The 19,895-nt window shown below is 51.9% G+C and overlaps 2 protein-coding genes across 15 annotated transcripts in view; one reads left to right on the top strand and one right to left on the bottom strand.

The window, feature by feature from the left end:
- LOC138764414 (aminopeptidase Ey-like) overlaps nt 1-6,362 on the bottom strand; it is a 76,690-nt gene extending 70,328 nt beyond the window's left edge. For all 5 annotated transcript variants that reach the window (XM_069940301.1, XM_069940303.1, XM_069940305.1 and 2 more), the window contains exons 1-2: nt 6,288-6,362; nt 1,722-2,244 (exon numbers count right to left, since the gene is read on the bottom strand). In XM_069940301.1, the coding sequence (XP_069796402.1) occupies nt 1,722-2,230 (509 nt within the window). In that variant the 5' untranslated portion in view covers nt 2,231-2,244; nt 6,288-6,362. The remainder of the gene's footprint in view (nt 1-1,721; nt 2,245-6,287) is intronic.
- Nucleotides 6,363-6,503: 141 nt separating this feature from the next.
- LOC138764413 (platelet endothelial aggregation receptor 1-like) overlaps nt 6,504-19,895 on the top strand; it is a 67,490-nt gene continuing 54,098 nt past the window's right edge. For 7 of the 10 annotated variants that reach the window (XM_069940298.1, XM_069940299.1, XM_069940293.1 and 4 more), the window contains exons 1-3: nt 6,507-8,072; nt 8,926-8,989; nt 15,409-15,602. The gene's annotated coding sequence lies outside the window, so the exon portion shown is untranslated. Of the gene's footprint in view, nt 8,073-8,925; nt 8,990-15,408; nt 15,603-19,895 lie in introns of all 10 variants that reach the window. The other 3 variants (XM_069940300.1, XM_069940291.1, XM_069940292.1) reach the window with 3 other exon arrangements.

Below are 19,895 nucleotides of genomic sequence, written 5' to 3'. Positions count from 1 at the left end.
ACTGTGTTTTAACTCCTGTACTATGTATCACACACAAAATAACTTTCTCACTGAACCTTGGTACACGAGCCAATAAAGTTGAATTTTACGGAGAGGTTGCTGGGACAGGAAGCTGGGTTCGATTGACGATGGTTATTGTAGACTTGATGTGACTTTGTGCTTTTGATACGATTCCGTGCTATGACCCTCAATGACCCACAGAGGACTTTAGGAAGGGGAGGCTAAGGGACCATGCACTTGTATTCATTGATGGGACAGCAGTGGAGAGGGCGAGGACTTTCAAGTTCTGGTAAGTACATATTTCAGAAGACATCTCTCGGAGCCAGCACACTGAGAAACTATGAAAAAGGCACACTAATGCCTCCACTTCTGAAGGAGTCTGAGGAGATTCGGCATGCCATCTGATACTCTATTAATCTTCCACAGGTACATTGTGGGAAGTATACAATGGTTTGGGAATTCGAGTGCCCAGGAACGTGGAAGGCTGAACAAAGTAGCAAACTCCTAGCCAGGTCCATCACAGGCACTGACTCCCATCCATTGAAGACATCCTCATAAGGATCATAAAGGACTCCCACTACCCTTGCCACAACCTCTTCTCACTGCTATCTTTGAGCCAAAAGGTACAAAAGGCTGAAGACCACCACTCTCAGTTCAGGTTTTTCTCCAACAGCTGTCAGAATCTTGAACCTTCCCTTACTGCCCTAACCCTGAACCTCTCCAAGACCACCTAGCGCTAATGAAACTTCACTATTTTTCTTCCATTAAGTGCAATTGTGAATATTTATTGATTTCTCCTTTTATATTCATTTTCTTATACCTTGATGAAGGGCTCATGCCTGAAATGTTGGTTATGTAGCTTTATCTTTGCTATATAAAAATACACTGTTTGACCTGCTGAGTTTCACTAGCGTTGTGTTTTTATATTATCTTTTTATGCCTAGGCATGGGGAGTTAATTCAAAATACTGTTGCAGTTGGTGTACCTTGCATTCCAGTGCAGCTGCAACAGGTAGGAATTTTTGTCTATCTGTACATAATACTGATGTGTATAGAGTCATATAACATGGAACAGGCCCTTTGGCCCAACTCATCCCTGCTGACCAAGTGGCCATTCTGGGTTCATCCCATTTGTCTGCATTTGGTCCTATATCCTTGTAAACCCTTCTTGTCCATATATCTATCCAAATGTCTTCTGAATGTTGTAATTGTACCTACTTTAACAGCTTCTTCTAACAGCTCGTTCCAGATACGGATCACCCTCTGAGTGAAAATGTTGCCCCTTGGATCACTCTTAAATCTACCTTCTCAGATTAGCACGGTTAGCGCCACGCTGTTACAGCGCCAGTGACTAGGCGTTTGAATCTGCCGCCGTCTATAAGGTTGTACATTCTCCCCATATCTGCGTGGGTTTCCTTGGTGGTAGGTCAATTGCAATGTAATTGGGCAGCACAGGCTCTTGAAAGGACCCTATTATAGTCCTGCACGTCTAAATTAAATTAATCCCATGCTCTCTATAGTTCTTGGGGGATAGGACTGTGTGCATTCACTTTATCTATGGCTTTCAATTTTATAAAGTCACCCCAATTTATCCAGCCTCTTCCAATAATTCACCCCCTCCAGTTCCGACCACTTCCTGGGAAGTTTCATCTGCGGTCTCTCCAAATTATTGAGGTTATAAGCTGCGACCTCAATGTCACGGTTCCCCCCACCCCCATTCACCTTATGGAGCCTTCTTCCTGGTACTGGCATCGGTACAGGCCGGCCATTTCAGGGGTCAGCTCTCCACTGAAAGCGGTGTGGAGCGAGTAGACTTTGCCCTTCTCCAGGTGTTTGTCCAGAAGCACCACCAGGTACTCATTGGCCTTCTCCTGCCAGTACTTCCTCACGGTCAGGGTGTCCCTCCCGAAGACTCGGGGCGGCTTGGTGTAGTTCAGTGCCTTGCTGTGGAGCACGATGACCTTGGTTTGGTTCAGGCATGCCAAGGTGACCTTCGACCTGCCATGGAAGAGGAAGAGGCCAGAGGCCTTCTCCCGGAAGAGCCAGGGCCAGAGCTGCACCTCATAGCTGATGGGTTTCAGGGAGTTGGGGAGATAGGCACTCTCCCAAGGCTTCAGAGGGTGAGGGGTTCTCACTTGGGTTTCTTTCCCTTCGCTGACAGAGGGATCACAGGCAACAGTGGCCAGAGTTTGGAGCACCAGAGACAGACCCAGCAGTGTCAAGGCACTCATCACTCCTATGGTCGCTGTTGGACAAACCAAAACATTAATCACAAGAGTGTCAAGAGAACTGTGGGGCTTATCAGAAGGATAGCAGGTGGAGACTCCAGGGACAAGGGTTCAATTCCCTGTGCATCCATGGGTGTCTGAACGGGGGAGTTTGCATTTTCTATCTGTGACTGCATGGGCTCCCCCACCCTACTTCAGATGGTCTGTTTTCCTTCAGAGAGATTGATTCACCTGAGACTACCCCACTTAAAAGAGCATTCATTTCTAGAGGAATAGGTCACAGGTAGATAGAGTTGTGAAGAGAGCTTTTGGCACATTGGCCTTCATAAATCAAAGTACTGAGTATTGGAGTTGGGATGTTATAGTAAAGTTGTACAAGACACTGGTGAGGCCAAGTTTGGTGTCTTTTGTGCAGTTTTGGTCACCGAACTGCAAGAAAGATATCAGTAAGATTGAAAGAGTGCAGAGAAGATTTACGAGGATGTTGTCTGGACTTCAGGAACTGAGTAACAGAGACAGGTTAAGACAATTTTCCCTGGAGCGTAGAAGAATGAGGGGAGATTTGATAGGGGTATTTCAAATTATGAGGGGTATAGACAGAGTAAATGTTGGCAGGCTTTTCCCACTGAGGGTAAGTGAGATACAAACCAGAGGACATGCGTTAATGGGGAAAGTTTAAAGGGAACATGAGGGGGAACTTCTTCACATAAAGAGTGGTGGGAGTGTGGGACAATCTGCGAGCTGAAGTGGTGAATGCAGACTCAATTTTAACATTTAAGAATTTGGACAGATACATGGATGGGAGAAGTGTAGAGGACTATAGACTGGATGCAGGTCAGTGGGACCTAAAAGAAAAATAGTTTAGTACAGACTTGAAGGACTGAACAGCCTGCTTCTGTGCTGTAACGTTCTATGCTTCTAATAGCTTAGCAGGGTTGTAATGTCAAGACTCTATGGGGCACTGGTGAGACCTCACTTGGAGAGCTGTGTACAGTTTTGGGCACCTTATTTGAGAAAAGGTGTGTTGACATTAGAGAGGACTCAGAAAAGATTTACTAGAATGATAGCAGGAATGAAATAGGTTAGCATATGAGGAAAGTTTGTCAGCTCTTGGACTGTATTCATTGGAGTACAGACCTCATAGACATTTTGAATGCTGAAAGGCCTGGACAGAGAAGATGTGACAAGGTTATTTCCCATGATAGGGGATTCTAGGACAAGAGGGCACAACTTCAAGATTAAAGGGCATGTCAATTTAAAACAGAGATGCAGAGAAATTTCTTCAGCCAGAGGGTTATGAATCTGTGGAACTTGCTGCCGCAGGCAGGCATGAAAGCAATGGGTGTGTTTCAGGCAGAGATGGACAGGTATTTGATTTGTCAGGGCATCAAGGGTTACAGGGAGAAAGCCTGGCAGTGGGAGGATGGGTTAGCTATGATAAAATGGTGGAGCAGACTTGATGGGCCAATTGCTCCTAAACATATGCAATTATGGAAGGGAGGTTGTTTCCACTGGGAGGTGAGACAAGTACGAAGGGACATAGCTTCAACATTTGAGGGAGTAAAATTAGGATGGAGATAAAAAGGAAGTGCTTCTTCCAAAGAGTAAACCCAGGGAATTTTTATGCCTCATTGAATGTATTTAAAACACAGATATATGTTTTCACAGTAGGGGAAAATAAGGGAATTTGAGAAAAAGCCACGTATTTCATTAATAAAATGCAGAGCAGGCTCATTGGGCCAGATAGCACACCCCTGCTCCTGTTTCTTATGCTGTCCCTCCCATATCCCTATGATGTTCTGGGTCAGTGAGTTAAAGGGCCACTGGATCCACCCATCCTAGTATGTGGGTGAGTGGCACAATCCAGGGGGAGGTGATGCGGCTGTGGGTAAGGAGGACGGGAGGGAGAGAGAACAGTCTGAGCGCTAGCACGGACTTGACTGGCCGAATAGCCTCCAAGAGGCTGCAGTCTATGCATGTTCAGTGTGCCCTCTCGCAGAGGCCCAAGCCTTCCTCTCCTCCCTCCAGGTCCCAGCTCCCTTCCCCCACCCTCAGCTTCCCTCCAACTCCCTTCCCCACCCTAATAACCTCCCTTCATCTCCCCTCAACACCCATGCTCCCTTTCTCCCTCCTCTACCTTCACACCACTTTCTCCCTCTGTCTCCCCTCCTGTGAGTCCACCCACCCTCATCCCCCCTTATATTCTGGGTCCCTTCTCCCTCCCATCCACCCTCCCTCCTGATTACCTCACTCTTCTTCATCCCCTTCCTCCATCCAGCTCACCACCCCAACCCTCACCCACTCCTCCACCTTCTCCCACATGCTTTCCCCACCCTCACCCACTCCATAGCCTGGACCCTTCTGCTCCTCTCTCCCTCTCACCCACATTTGCCTGCTCCCCTGGCACTCCTCCCTCCCACCTTCAACCACTCCCTCTGACACTCTACCCCCACTGTCAACTGCTCACCTCCCCCTTCCTTGCCCGCTCCCTCAGCCGTTCCCTACCCCCCTTCCCCACCCTCAGCTGCTCCTTACATGTTCTCTCTGGCTATCCTCACTCCCTCCCTTGCACACTCCCTTCCTCTTGGCTGCTCCTACCCTCTCCCCTTCCCCACCCTCTGCCGTTCTCTCCCTCTCCCTGCCCACTCTCCTCTCTCCCCTTCCCGTCCTCTCCCCTTCCCCACCTTCAGGCACTCCCTCCCTTTCCCTTCCCCATACATTCTCTCCCTCCTTCCCCACCCTTATCCATTCCCTCCACCCTCCCCATCCTCAGCCGCTCCCTTTCTCCTTCCGCTCCTACTCTCAGCCATCCTCAGGTACTCTCCCTCCTTCCCCACCCGCTCTCCCTCCCTCCCCTTCCCCATCCTCAGCCATTCCCTCCCGTTCCCCATCCTCAGCCACTCCCTCCCCTTCCCCATCCTCAGCTACTCTCTCCTTCTCCATCCTCAGCCACTCCCTCCCGTTCCCCATCCTCAGCCACTCCCTCCCTCCCGTTCCCCATCCTCAGCCACTCCCTCCCCTTCCCCATCCTCAGCCACTCCCCTCTCCTTCCCCATCCTCAGCCACTCCCTCCCCTTCCCCATCCTCAGCCACTCCCTCCCCTTCCCCATCCTCAGCCACTCCCTCCCCTTCCCCATCCTCAGCCACTCCCTCCCCTTCCCCATCCTCAGCCGCTCCCTCCCCCTCCCCATCCTCAACTGCTCCCTCCCCCTCCCCATCTGCTCCCTCCCCTTCCCCATCCTCACCCATTCCCTCCCTCCCCTTCCCCACCCTCAACCACTCCCTCCCTCCCTCCCTCCCCTTCCCCACCCTCAACCGCTCCCTCCCTCCCTCCCCTTCCCCACCCTCAACCGCTCCCTCCCTCCCTCGCCTTCCCCACCCTCAACCACTCGCTCCCTCCCTCCCTCCCTCCCTCCCCTTCCCCACCCTCAACCGCTCCCTCCCTCCGTCCCCTTCCCCACCCTCAACCGCTCCCTCCCTCCCCTTCCCCACCCTCAACCACTCCCTCCTTCCCCTTCTCCACCCTCAACCACTCCCTCCCTCCGTCCCCTTCCCCACCCTCAACCGCTCCCTCCCTCCGTCCCCTTCCCCACCCTCAACCGCTCCCTCCCTCCCCTTCCCCACCCTCAACTACTCCCTCCCTCCCCTTCCCCACCCTCAACCACTCCCTCCGTCCCCTTCCCCACCCTCAACCGCTCCCTCCCTCCCTCGCCTTCCCCACCCTCAACCGCTCCCTCCCTCCCTCGCCTTCCCCACCCTCAACCGCTCCCTCCCTCCCTCGCCTTCCCCACCCTCAACCACTCGCTCCCTCCCTCCCTCCCTCCCTCCCCTTCCCCACCCTCAACCGCTCCCTCCCTCCCTCGCCTTCCCCACCCTCAACCGCTCCCTCCCTCCCTCGCCTTCCCCACCCTCAACCGCTCCCTCCCTCCCTCGCCTTCCCCACCCTCAACCACTCGCTCCCTCCCTCCCTCCCTCCCTCCCTCCCCTTCCCCACCCTCAACCGCTCGCTCCCTCCCTCCCCTTCCCCACCCTCAACTGCTCCCTCCCTCTCTCCCGCTACCTTCAATCTCTCCGCTGCCGTCGCGCCTTTTCCTCTCGGAAACTCCACTCCTTTCCCGCCAGCTGCTGCGGTACCCCCTCGAGTCCGAGGCATGGGCCAATCGCCGCGCTCGACATGGCGTCACCTGACCGCCAGCCGTCCGACGTCACAAAGCGGGATCGGAACCGGGGTGTCGAGGGCGGCTGCGTACATTCACCGCTCGGGCGGTTACTAGGGAAACGGTGGCGCGACCCACCTCCCTCTGCACCTCACCACGTCCAGAAACTGGGTCTCCCCCAAATTGGGGTACGTGGAGCTGGGTCAACATCTGGGCCATTACAGGGACCCTCAAAGCTGGGACCTAACATCTGGAGTTTCAAAATGGGTTCAATGCCAAGGAGACAACATCTGGATCAAATCTGGGAACCAATACCAGGGACCCTCAAAACTGGAACCTAACATCTGGAGTTTCAAAATGGTTTAAACACCAAGGAGACAACATCTGGGTCAAAACTGGGAACCAATTCCAGGGACCCACAAAACTGGGACCTAACATCTGGAGTTTCAAAATGGTTTAAACACCAAGGAGACAACATCTGGGTCAAAACTGGGAACCAATTCCAGGGACCCACAAAACTGGGACCTAACATCTGGAGTTTCAAAATGGGTTCAATGCCAAGGAGACAACATCTGGATCAAATCTGGGAACCAATACCAGGGACCCTCAAAACTGGAACCTAACATCTGGAGTTTCAAAATGGTTTAAACACCAAGGAGACAACATCTGGGTCAAATCTGGGAACCAATTCCAGGGACCCACAAAACTGGGACCTAACATCTGGAGTTTCAAAATGATTTCAAACATCAGGGACTTCAAAACGAATAAATAACACCTGGTCCTTCAGAACTGGGAATCAACACTGGAGAATGACAAAACTGGGAGCTAACATCTGGATTTGCAAAATGGTTTCATCACCAGGGACCGATGAAACTGTGGCCTAACATCTGGGTTTTCAGAATGCTTTCACCACCAAAGAGAGATAATATCTGGATGAAAACTGGAAACCAATTTCAGGGAACCTTGAAATGGACCTACCATCTAGGTTTTCAAAATGGTTTCACTATCAGAGTGTCAAAACTGGGCACAAAATCTGGGCTTTCAAAAGGGCTTCAACATCAGGGGCTTCAAAGCGGATAAACAGCATCTGGTCCTTCAGAACTGGGAATCAACTCTGGTGATCGTTTAAACAGAAGTAACATGTGGATTTGCAAAACATTTTGTTTCAACATCAGGAACCCTAAAAATGGATAGATAACAGCTGGCACAAAATAGGGACTTATCATCTGTATTTTCAAAATGGTTTCAACATTAGGGACTAAAGTAGATAATGTTTGGATCAAAACTGGGAACCATCTTCAGAGACCCTTGAAACGAGGACCTAACATTTGGGTTTTCAAAATGGTTTTGACATCAGGATTTCAAAACAGATAGACAAAGTCTGGCCCTTCAGAACTGGGAACCAACTCTGGAAACCCCTCAAAACTGGGAGCCTAATATTTAGATTTGCAAAATGGTTTCAACATCAAAGGCCCTCAAAATGGATAGATAACAGCTGCCACCAAATCTGGGAACCATCTCCAGGAACTCTTGAAACTAGGAACTAACCTGGATTTTCAAAATGATGACAACATCAGGAGCCCTCAAAGTAGATAGACAACATCTGGATCAAAACTGGGACCCTCAAAATGGAACTAAAGGAGACTCACCTTTGCATTAAATGCCACTTAAGGTGATGAGGTCCATGGGTAAGTCAGGTTTTCCATTCCAAATTCAACTCTAAATCACAAGGTGTAGCTATCATCTAATATATATTTGTGCATATATATCAGTTTGTTTGTCTGTTCTCCATGCAAATCAATATGGAGCACTCTAGAAATGTCTAAGGAGGTTCAGTAGGGGTAACATTTGATGCTGAATGTCATGACCATATTGAATTTAACCTTTAAGGTCATATGAAGTTCAAAAGTGTTTTTTGACCAGCTTACACTGATTTGTATTACTGTTTATTATCCAAGTATTTATGAGCACTGACTTGCGTTGCTGTTTACTATAATTGTGGTAACATTTGATGCTGAATGTCATGACCGCATTGAATTTAACCATTAAGGTCATATGAAGTTTTAAAAAAAGAGTTTGAACTTGCACCAGGGACATCTCAATTAGTTACAGTGCTATGTATCAATGGACATTCAGAATAAAAACAAGTGGCCAAACCAAGTTCAATATGTGCCCAAAAAAAAAATTGGCAGAAGCTCTTCACAAGCCCATAGAATAAGACAAAGGAGAACACAAGAGACAGCAGAGGAACATCAGTCTCCCCTCACTGTTGATGTTCCAGACCTGCAAGGAGCAGGTGGCAGGAAACAGAATAGCAACAATACACCCACCTCAGTGCACAGGCCTCCAGACATGCACAACTATATATTAGATTGCCATGAAGGTTTTGGGTATTTTGTTTCAACCATGTAGTCAGCAACTGAGTGTTTTCGTTCCTGGGCAACACTGGGTATCCTACTAGTAGTACTTGTACCATTTAATGAGATTGTTGATGGAAATGGTAGATATATCATAGTGACAGGTAATCTTTTGCACAAACAGGTCCTACCGCTCAACGTCTATGCACCCAACTTCGAAGACGTCTCATTTACTAGCACGTTATTAAGTAAGCTTCCCTCATTAGATACCTACATGATCATTTTTGGTGGGGGGGATTTAAATTGAGTTCTGGATCTGGTTCTACACCAATCTAAGGAGAGCAAGTTAGCAGAAACCGGAAAAGTCGATATTAACGCCATCTGACTGGAGAGTGCCCAGATGGAAAATCAGGTATTGTTCCTCCAATTTACAGGTGGTCTTGGTGGGACGATACATAAGGCCATGGACAAACATGTGAGTCTGGGAGTGTGACACAGACTGAAATGGTTGGCTACTGGGAGGTCTCTGTCACTGATGCAGATGGACCGAAGGTGCTTTGCAAAGCGGTCTTCCAATCTGCGCCCAGTCTCTCTGATGTAGAGAAGACCACAAAGGGAGCACAAGATGCAGTAGATCAATCAGTAGAACACAAGTGAAGTGTTGCTTCACTTCAAAGGCATATTTGGGGCCCTGGGCTGTGGTGAGGAAGGAGATGTGGGCGCAACTGTGGCCATAGGGGAAGGTGCTGAGGGGAAATTGGTGGAGAGGGATGAGTATACAAGGGATTGGTCCCCATGAAAGGCAGAGAAGGAAGAGAGGGAACAATGTGTCTGGTGCTGGGATTCTGTGGTAAGTGCTGGAAATTCTAGAGGATAATGTGTTGGATGCAGAAGCTGGTGGGGTGGTGGGTGAGGATGGGTGGATTCTATGTTTGTTGTATCTGGAAGCAGAAGGGGCCAGGGCAGATGAACAGGAAATGCGGGTGAAAGCTAGGTTGATGGTGGTGGAGGGGAAGCCATGTTTGTGGAAGAAGGCAGACACTATGGAAGATCTGGACTGGAAGAGCTCATCCTGGGAACAGATGCAGCAGAGATGGATAAATTAAGAGAAGGGGATGGAATTCTTGCAGGGGACAGGGTGTGAGGAAGTGTAGTCAAGGTAGTTGTGGGAGTTGGAGGGATATATGTTGGTGGAAAGCTTGTCTCCTGAGATTGAGACAGAGAGATCCAAGAAGGGGAGAGTGTTGCCAGAGACCTGCTGGTGGAACTGAGTGGAATGACCTAAAATTCACACCCACATCCCAGAAGCTATCACCACAAGGAAGGAGGATTAACCCTGCTGGAATTTATTTCTCTGTAGCGGCAGCTACACTGCTCCTGCAATAACACACACAACCAGACGGGTTGAGCTCAGTGAGCAGACTGGTTTATTGCAGGCAGCTGGGCTGCACTTATTCTCCCAGCCCGGACCTGGCTGAGAACAACGCTGGAGGGCGCTGACATCACCCGGGTGTCACATGGTCCCCCAGCGCGGGTTTCTGAGCCACGAGCTGGAAGGAAGGGAAACCCCCGATGATGCAATTTTGGCTGGCTGCCCCACCACGTGGCTTACAAGCGGGTTCGGTTCGCCTGCCTTGTGGTGAGCCGCCACACAGCACCCCCCCCCAGAACCGGTGCCAATGTCCTTTTTCGCTGGGCGGCCTCGCTTCTTGGGCTGAGCAATGACAACTAGCTCGGTGGGATCAAGGTGCGCTGGCTTCAGCCTGTCCATGGTAAACAGCTCCCGCCTGCCGCCAATGTTTAGTGCCCATGCCTTTTGACCTGCTGGACCACTGAGCCCTCCGGGGATCGTGCGAGCCATAGCTCTTGGGCCTTCTGAGTGACCTTCCTTGGGTCGGTGAAGCTCTCCTGGAACAGCAGTGGCCGGATGTACCGGGTATATGGTCGAGGAAGATGTGCTCGAAGATTGGGCAGTTGATGTGCTCACCCATGAGTGCAAACATCTCGTCCATCAGTTCCATCGGGGATCTGTCCCCCAAGGCGTTGAGGTGCAGCACCCGAGCAGCACGCTGGTGTCTGGATAGACCGAGGGACCTGATAAGCACTCACTTGAGGGTCTCGTATTTGTCCTCGGTGGGTGGATGCTGAACAAGGTGCAGCAGGGGTCTGGCAGTGGCCTGTTCCAGGGCAGCGACCACATGGTAGAATTTGGTCGTGTCGGACGAAATGTGGCGGAGGTGAAACTGAGCCTCCATGTGGCTGAACCAGGTCTCTGGCTCCTGAACCCAGAATTCAGGGAGTTTCAAGGCTATAGCGCTGATCCCAGGCTCACTCATGATGAATTCAAAGACATTTGAACCGGTCAGGGTCACCAATTGTAGTGGCAGCTACACTGCTCCTGTAATAACACACACACAACCAGACAGGTTTATTGCAGGCTGCTGGGCTGCACTTATACTCCCAGCCTGGTCCTGGCTGAGAACCGTGCTGGAGGGCACTGACATTACCCGAGCATCACATGGTCCCCCAGCGTGGGTTTCTGAGCCCCGTGCTGGAAGGAAGGAAAACCCCCGATGACGCCATTTTGGCTGGCTGCCCCGCCACGTGGCTTACAAGCGGGTTCGGTTCGCCTGCCTTGTGGTGAGCCGCCACACAGCACACCCTCCCCCCCACCCCAGAACAGGTGCCAATGTCCTTTTTCGCTGGGCGGCCTCGCTTCTTGGGCTGAGCAACGACAACTGGCTCGGTGGAATCAAGGTGCGCTGGCTTCAGCCTGTCCATGGTAAACAGCTCCCGCCTGCCGCCAATGTCCAGTGTGAACGTCGAGCCGGAACGCTGTACAATCCTGTACGGCCTCTTGTATGGTCGTTGCAGAGGTCCAGAGTCGGGCCCCGATGAACAAAAACGTACTTCATGGAAAGCAGTTCGCCGGGAACGTGAGACAGGCGGGTGCCATGCCTGGGCGGCAGTGGGGGTTCAAACAAGTCCAAGCGTGCCCTGAGGTGAGGAAGTAGTTCGTCCGGCGACTGCTGGGGATTGTGAAGTGCGTTGATGAACTCACCAGGTAGTACCATCAGCGCACCATAGACCAGCTCAGCTGATGACGCCTGCAGATCTTCCTTGGGAGTGGAGCAGATGCCCAGGAGCACCCAATGCAGTTCGTCCACCCAGTTGGGACTGGTGAGGCGGGCCATGAGCGCTGACTTAAGGTGGCGGTGCAGACGTTCGACCAGTCCATTGGCCTGTGGGTGGTAGGCCGTGGTGCAGTGTAGCTGGATCCCCAACCTGTGGGCGAGCTGTGCCTAGAGCGCAGATGTGAACTGGGCACCCCGATCGCTGGTGAGGTGACCTGGGACGCCGAACCGGGTGACCCAACCATGCAACAGTGCTCAGGAGCAGGAGTCGGTGGAGGCGTCTGGCATCGGGATTGCCTCAGTCCAGCGAGTGGTGCGGTCCAAACAGGTAACGGTTGCCCCAGGAAACAGGTAAGGGCCCGACGATATCCACGTGAATGTGGCTGAACTGTTCCCGGATGTGCTCAAATTCCTGTATGAGCACCCTGGTATGCCTGTGCACCTTGGACATCTGGCAATAGGTGCATGTTCTGGCCCACCCCGTGATCTGCTTCTGCAGCCCATGCCATACGAACCATTCTGCCATCATCCGGTCCGTGGATCTGATGGACAGATGTGAAAGGTCATGGATGTGACGGAAGACCTGCCTGCGCCACTGCTGGGGAACCACTGGCTGCGGGGTGCCCAAATAGATATCGGATGGTACCTTCACTGTTCGGAGTCAGGAGGTCTCAGAACCGCAGGCCCATGATGGCGGTCTTGAAGGCCTTCGTCTCCTCATCAGATTTCTGGTCCGGGGCGAGCTGGTTGAAGTTGAGGCCAGGCGTCAGCGCGCAGATGGCCGGTTGCAAAAGTGCATCGGCAACCACATTGTCCTTCCCCGCCTTGTGCCGAATGTCGGTGGTAAACTCCAACACGAAGGAGAGATAACGCTGCTGGCAGGCCGACCAGGGATCCTTTGCCATCACGAGCGCTTGGGTGAGGGGTTTGTGGTCGGTGAAAGTGGTAAACATCCTCCCCTCCAAAAAATAGATGAAATGCCACACCCCCAGGTACGTGCCCAGTAACTCACGGTCGAAGGCACTATACTTGCGTTCCGGCGGGCGGAGCAGGTGGCTGAAGAATGCCAGCAGCTTCCAATGTCCATTCACCTGCTGCTCCAGGATGGCACTGACGGCTGGGGCAGAGGCATCGACAGATAGTGCCATATACAGGTCGGTGTGCGGGTGGGCGAGCATGGTGGCCTTCGCGAGGGCATCCTTGGCATCCGTGTGCGAGGAGGATGTCTGCACCCAGAATGGCAGTTGGGAGGGATGAGACAGTGAACCTCCATGCGAAATTCCATTGGCTGATCTGAAAGTGGACTGTCTTGTCTCCATACATCCGGATTGCTGTTGCGTTGGCCGCACTGAGGGGAAGTCCACGAGGTTGGTTCCTGAACTTGACGGCCGTGGCCGGGATGACGCTGATCTGGGCTCCAGTGTCAACGAGGAACCGCTGGTCGCTGACTGGTCGCTGACTGAGTCCCGCAGGTAGAGGAGGCTGTGTCCTTGGCCACCTGGTCGTTTCCCTGGAATGAACAGGGCTGACGACACTTCCGAGCCTTGGCTCCCCAGTGCTGGTGATAGAGGCAGAGTCCTGGAGCGGATGCTGTGGCCTTGGTTATGCTCTTGGAGGCCCCTGCAGGGGCCGGGTGCTCTATCGCAGCGCTAGGGGTGCGCTTGGCTTGTTAGTGCCCATGCCTTTTGACCTGCTGGACCACTGAGCCCTCCGGGGATCGTGCGAGCCATAGCTCTTGGGCCTTCTGGGTGACCTTCCTTGGGTCGATGAAGCTCTCCTGGACCAGCAGTGGCCGGATGTCCCGGGTATATGGTCGAGGAAGATGCACTCGAAGAGTGGGCAGTTGGTGTGCTCACCCATGAGCGCAAGCATCTCGTCCATCAGTTCTATCGGGGATCTGTCCCCCAAGGCGTCGAGGTGCAGCACCCGAGCAGCACGCTGGTGTCTGGATAGACCGAGGGACCTGATAAGCACTCACTTGAGGGTCTCGTATTTGTCCTCGGTGGGTGGATGCTGAACAAGGTGCAGCAGGGGTCTGGCTGTGGCCTGGTCCAGGGCAGCGACCACATGGTAGAATTTGGTCGTGTCGGACGAAATGTAGCGGAGGTGAAACTGAGCCTCCATGTGGCTGAACCAGGTCTCTGGCTCCTGAACCCAGAATTCAGGCAGTTTCAAGGCTATAGCGCTGATCCCAGGCTCACTCATGATGAGTTCAAAGACATTTGAACCAGTCAGGGTCACCAATTGTAGTGGCAGCTACACTGCTCCTGCAATAACACACACGCAACCAGACTGGTTTATTGCAGGCTGCTGGGCTGCACTTATACTCCCAACCTGGTCCTGGCTGAGGGCACTGACATTACCCGAGCGTCACATGGTTCCCCAGCGTGGGTTTCTGAGCCCCGTGCTGGAAGGAAGGGAAACCCCTAGTGGCGCCATTTTGGCTGGCTGTCCCGGCACGTGGCTTACAAGTGGGGCCGGTTTGCCTGCCTCGTGGTGAGCCACCACATCCCAATCATTTTGGGATTTACCTCCTCCCTCTCTCCAGGTTGGATTTACATGCCCATCCCCCAGTACTTGTGATGTATTTCCACACCCCCCCCCACCCCGCCCCGCTCCCTTCTCCTCAATATCATTGTTCAATTCCTTTTAGGATTCGTCCTCGTATTCCTACTTCCTCTGGTGCCTATCTGGTGATAGCCTCTGGGATGTGGGTGTGAATTCTAGGACATTCCACTCAGTCCCACCAGCAGGCTCTGGATTAACGGCAACAGAGGAGTTGGTAAAAATTGAGGATTTTAGAATATTTCCCATTTGGATGTCAGGGACCGCACACCTGTCGTGTGAGCTCCGGAGAGTGCCACGACCCGTCTCCTCTGAATCACAAGGTCACAGAGTCCAAAGCAGCACCACCACCTCTCTCCCTCACCCCCCCCGCCCCCCCGCGCCAGTTCCACATGAGGTTTGGGCGGAACAGAGGGAGGGGCACAATGTGTGGGATATTGACAGAAGCCCCTCTGTCTTTCTTTGTTACCCTCCCTAATCTGTCTTTGTCTATCTCTCTCTGAATTTCTCTCAATCTGTCTCTCCCTGTCTTTCCATATCTATCCCTCACCTCTTTGTTTCTCTCTCTCTCCCCCCCACATTTTCTGTGTCTTTCTCACTCGCGCGCACACACACACTCACACACATGCACTCTCTCTCACACACACACACACACACACACACACACACACACACACACTCTCTCTCTCCTTGCTTTTGCATGAATGCAAATCTTTATTTTGAATAATTCATTTGGCATTTTCCTGTGGACTGGTTCCAAGGGGCTGAATGGCCTCTAGTTCCTGATTTCTGGAATCCTGTGAGGCAATCATTGGGAGAGGGCAGAGGTTAAAGAATGCCGTGTGAGGGGGATTATTTCTGACTCAGAGCAATGTAGTGAATTCCTGTTTCTTCCCAAGTGTCCTGACTGGATTCTGGCCAACTTCGGCTGGCTCCTCTCCCTCTCTCTGCCTGTCTGTTGTTTTTAGACTACAGAGGAAAACCATTTCCTCTTGGGATCCTCTGGAGATGGGGCGGGAAATCGAACTGAAAAAATTCCCAGTTCCTGCTCGCTGGCTGTCTTCGAGTCCTAGCCAGGACTTGCCACTGACTACACCAGCGTGAAGAGCCTGGGATTGGGACGGCCGCTCCCTGCCTCGAAACTCCAGCTTCTCTATCTCAGGTCAGTGCTAACAGTGCCAGCATTCTGGGGGAAACGGCTTCTTTGTGCTGAAACCTTCCATGGTAATGTTCTGACACTGTGGGAGGATTGGGAGACAATGGGGCGGAGAGGAATTAACCCCGAAGGGAAGACACGGGAAGAATTGTTTCAGCCAAGTGGGAAGGTGGTGGAATGAGAAGCAGGAGAGAGAGGAGGGAATTCGGAAAGCCACCTCCTGATTCTACGGGAGGGAGTGAGGATTGGCGGAATTCAGGGTTGAGGGGGTGGGTGGTGCCTGCTGATTCCCAGGTGCTGGGCTGGATTGGGCAGGTAGCAGGGGTGGGGTGTTGGTAGTCGGAAGGAGACTGAAGTCCCCACTCCAGATTGGACATCCGGATTCAGCCCAGCCTCACGAAGCCTCTTTAAGTTGGTGAGAGGTGGTCAGCAGACCGGGTGTGGTCAGGAAAGCTCTGTGTGTGTGTGTGTGTGTGTGTGTGTGTGTGTGTGTTTGTGTGTGTGTGTGTGTGTGTGTGTGAGTGAGTAACAATGTGTGTAACTTTGTGTGTATGTAACTCTGTGTCTGTACAACTGTGTGTAACAGTATGTGTGACTGTGTGCCTATGTAACAGTGTGTGTGACCGTATGTGTGTGTCTGTGTGTGTGACAGTGTGCATAAGTAACAGTGTGTGAGTCTGTGTGTGACTGTGAGATGGTTGTGTGTGTGTTTGCATATTTGTGTGTGTGTGAGGAAGGTTATTAGGTTCAGTACAGCTCCCAATGTCCCCAGTCCCCACCCCCTCACTGAGCCTCAGACAGGGAGAGGCAACATGTGGATCCAGAGGGTCTGAGTAGAAAGCCTCCTGTAGGGGAGGGCGCTGGGCCAGGAGGAGTCAGGCGTCAAGAGGCCCAGCGACCGGGGCGCAGGGGGGAGGACAAGAATCACTTTGCTGGTTCTCATCCTCAGTAACGCTGCCTGTTCTGGGCCATCCCATTCTCGGCCAGGATTCCGGCCTTGGATGGAATCAGTGCATCTTTCACCCCCACTTCCTGGGTGGTTCCGGTACACTGTAATCATCACCCAGTATCATGCGGATCATGGTGGATGCTTGTTTAAGAAACTTCTCAGTAAACTGGTAATAAAAATACCGAAATGCTGGTAGAGCTCAGCAGGTCCTGCAGCATCCAATCTACAATCACAGCATCTTTCAGACTGTGTTTCACTCTTGGTTAACTGGAACAGGGTGCAAAAAAGAATCACCAGGACGTTCCTGGATTTGGAAGGGCTCGAATTATAGAATGAAGCTGGATGGGTTGGGACCTTTATATCTGGAGTACAGGAGGCTAAGTGGGGGGAAGGGGGTGGTGGAGGGGAGAGACGGAGGGGAGAGACACTCATCCTGGGAGTACCTGACTCAAGGAGGGTATGAATGGATGGTGTGGAGAAAACTTCACTCTATGTCTGACCCTGGGAGTGTGTAATACATCTGCGAAAGGGATCTTGGACAAGAGTTACGTTGGGGAGAGCGTGGTGGTATTGGTGTCTATGCCTGAAGTGTGCATGGCACTGGGCAGAGTGAGTCAGAGGAACTCGTGAGTGATTCCATTCCGGACATCCGCAGGAAGTAGAGCAACAGGCTGATATGCAAAGCTGGTGTCTGTTCTGAGCAAGAGTCAATGAGGCAATGATGTAGAAGTGAGACAATTCAGCAATGCGAATCATTCCCTGTATAGTCTCTCTGTAGCTGGTTCAAGACCATCCCAGGGAATGGAGCATGTGATGCAGGATCACACTCTCTGCTACCTGTACCAAGGGAGGGGCACGGCTCCACACTGTGGGAAGGGTGGTGAGGAGGGAATACTGTGGGAGGGATGATGAGAAGAGAACTCCGCACCGTGGGAGGGGTGGTGAAGAGAGAGTCCCATGTTAGGGAGGAATGGTGAGGAGGGATCTCTGCAGTGGAGGACAGGAGGTGAGGAAGGAGCAATGTGGGGGGGGGTTTGGGGGTGGGGTATTAGGAGTGGTGAGGAAGGATCTCTGCACTGTGGGAAGGGTGGTGAGGAGGGAGCGCTGTGGGAGTAACTGTGTGGACACAGCACTGTGGGAGGGGCAGTGAGGACAGAGTGCTGTGGGGTGATGAGGAGGGAGCTCCACACTGTGGGAGGGGCAATGAGAAAGAATCTCTGTACTGTGGGAGGGGCAGTGAGGACAGAGTACTGTGGGAGGGATGATGAGGAGGGAGCTCCACACTGTGGGAGGGGCAATGAGAAAGAATCTCTGTACTGTGGGAGGGGCAGTGAGGACAGAGTGCTGTGGGAGGGGTGTTGAGGAGGGATCTCTGTACTGTGGGAGGGGCAGTGAGGACAGAGTGCTGTGGGAGGGGTGTTGAGGAGGGATCTCTGTACTGTGGGAGGGGCAGTGAGAAGGGATCACCACTCTATTGGTGATGGTTCTAAGATTTGGACCCAGCAAAGTTGAAAGTTGAAGAAGATCACACAATCACACAGCACAACCCCTTCAGCCCCTCTCCTACATCATTCTGCGCCAGTCCCATTTGCCTGCATATGGTCCATCTCCTGAGCACTTCCTGTCCATAATTATCTGTAAATGCCTTTTGAACATTTTAATTATACTCATTATTACAGCTTGCTCTGGCAGCTCGTTCCAGATATGGACCACCCTCTGGGTGAAGTAATCATGAAAATCTGTAGACAGTGGTTGAAGTAAAAACACAAAATGCTGGAGAAACTCAGTTGGCCAAATACTGTCCTTTATGTAGCAAAGGTAAAAATACATAACTGACGTTTCAGGCTTGAGCCATTCAGCAAGGTATGGAAGAATGTTGGTAGGCATCCAAACAAAAGAATGGGGGTGGGGGGGAAGGAGTTGGCAAAGGCAGGAGATTATAGGTGGAGAAGTGAGGGAGGGGACATCAGAAATCAGGGGGAGGAGGGATGGCTAGGTGGGTGGAGGGGGGAGAATTGGAAAAGCTGGAAATGGGGAGGGAAAAAAAGGGTGAGCAGAGAAATCAATGTTAATGCCATTTGGCTGGAGGGGGCCCAGATAGAAAATAAGGTGTTGTTCCTCCAATCTGCGGGTGGTCAGGGTGGGATAGTACATAAGGCCATTGACAGACATGTGAGTATGGGAGTGCCAACAGCTCGCCGCCTGTGGGTGTCCTTCAGCCACAGTGCTCCCTGCTGGTTCACATCCATTGTCACCGTACTTGGGGTCGTCTCCTACTCAATGGGGGGGGGGGGGGGTTCTCCCCGTTACTGCTGCCCTGTGTCAATCCGCTGCTTCCCAGAGTCTGCAATCCATCGAGTCTGCTGCCGAACACTGGTGTTACCATCTTGGGCCTAGACCCCGCAGTCACAGCATTTTAAATAAATCGCCTTCAGCTCCTTTAACAGGCCATGTAAAGCCTCTACGAAGCCATCAGCGGGTCAGACTAGGTGGTAGAACCCTGCAGAGGAGCATTGTGTCTCCGCTCCCCGCTCTCCCTTGGTTCACACCAGTGGCAGTGCTGATATTACATTAACTCCAGCAATGCTGCCATTTTTGTTTTGACCCTTAGGTCCCTCTTGAATCTCTCCCCTCTCACCTTAAACTCATGCACTTGAACTCCAGCATCATCCACCACAGAGATAGGACTTTATCCAAGCTCGTCAGCCTCCTACAATCTAGGAAATAAGAACCCTGCCTCTCCAACCTCTCCCTATAACTCAAGCCCTCCAATCCCGGGAACCTCTTGGTGAATCTCCTCTACACCCCTTCTAATTTATTGACAAGGCATGGAGACTGAACCTCAAAATTTGGGGGAATAGATGTGGGATGAAGATGAAGAAGAACTGCTCTCAGAGAATTATGAACCTATGGTATTTTTTGCCCAAGCTAGCCTTGTTGGATGTGTTTAAGACACAGTTAGATAGATTTTTGCCAAATTAGGGAATTATTGGATACAGGCAGGTAGGCTGAGTCCACGGCCAGTTCTGCAGTGATCTTGATGAATGGGAGAGCAGGCTTGATCGGCCAAGTAGCCTCTTTCTTCTCCTAAGTTTCTTGTATCCTGGGCAGCTTATTTACAAGTGAGGGAGAAGGGTCAGGTATGGGTTGGTAAGGAAGGGGGGAGGATGGAACTCGAAAGGCAGCCTTAGATTACAACAGAAGCTGCGACAGTTGTGGATCATTGCAAGGAAGTCAGTGCTCTGGGAGGCCATCTGGCTCAGCCTGGGGTGACGCACAGCCTGTTTGTGTCAAGTTTTGGGCTGACCCTCAGGGTCAAGGAACAATAAACACAACTTCCCTTCAATGTT

This window comes from Narcine bancroftii, chromosome 5 (assembly GCF_036971445.1).
Source record: "Narcine bancroftii isolate sNarBan1 chromosome 5, sNarBan1.hap1, whole genome shotgun sequence".
NCBI classification, from domain to species: Eukaryota; Metazoa; Chordata; class Chondrichthyes; order Torpediniformes; family Narcinidae; genus Narcine; species Narcine bancroftii.
This window is presented reverse-complemented; position numbering and strand designations above follow the sequence as displayed.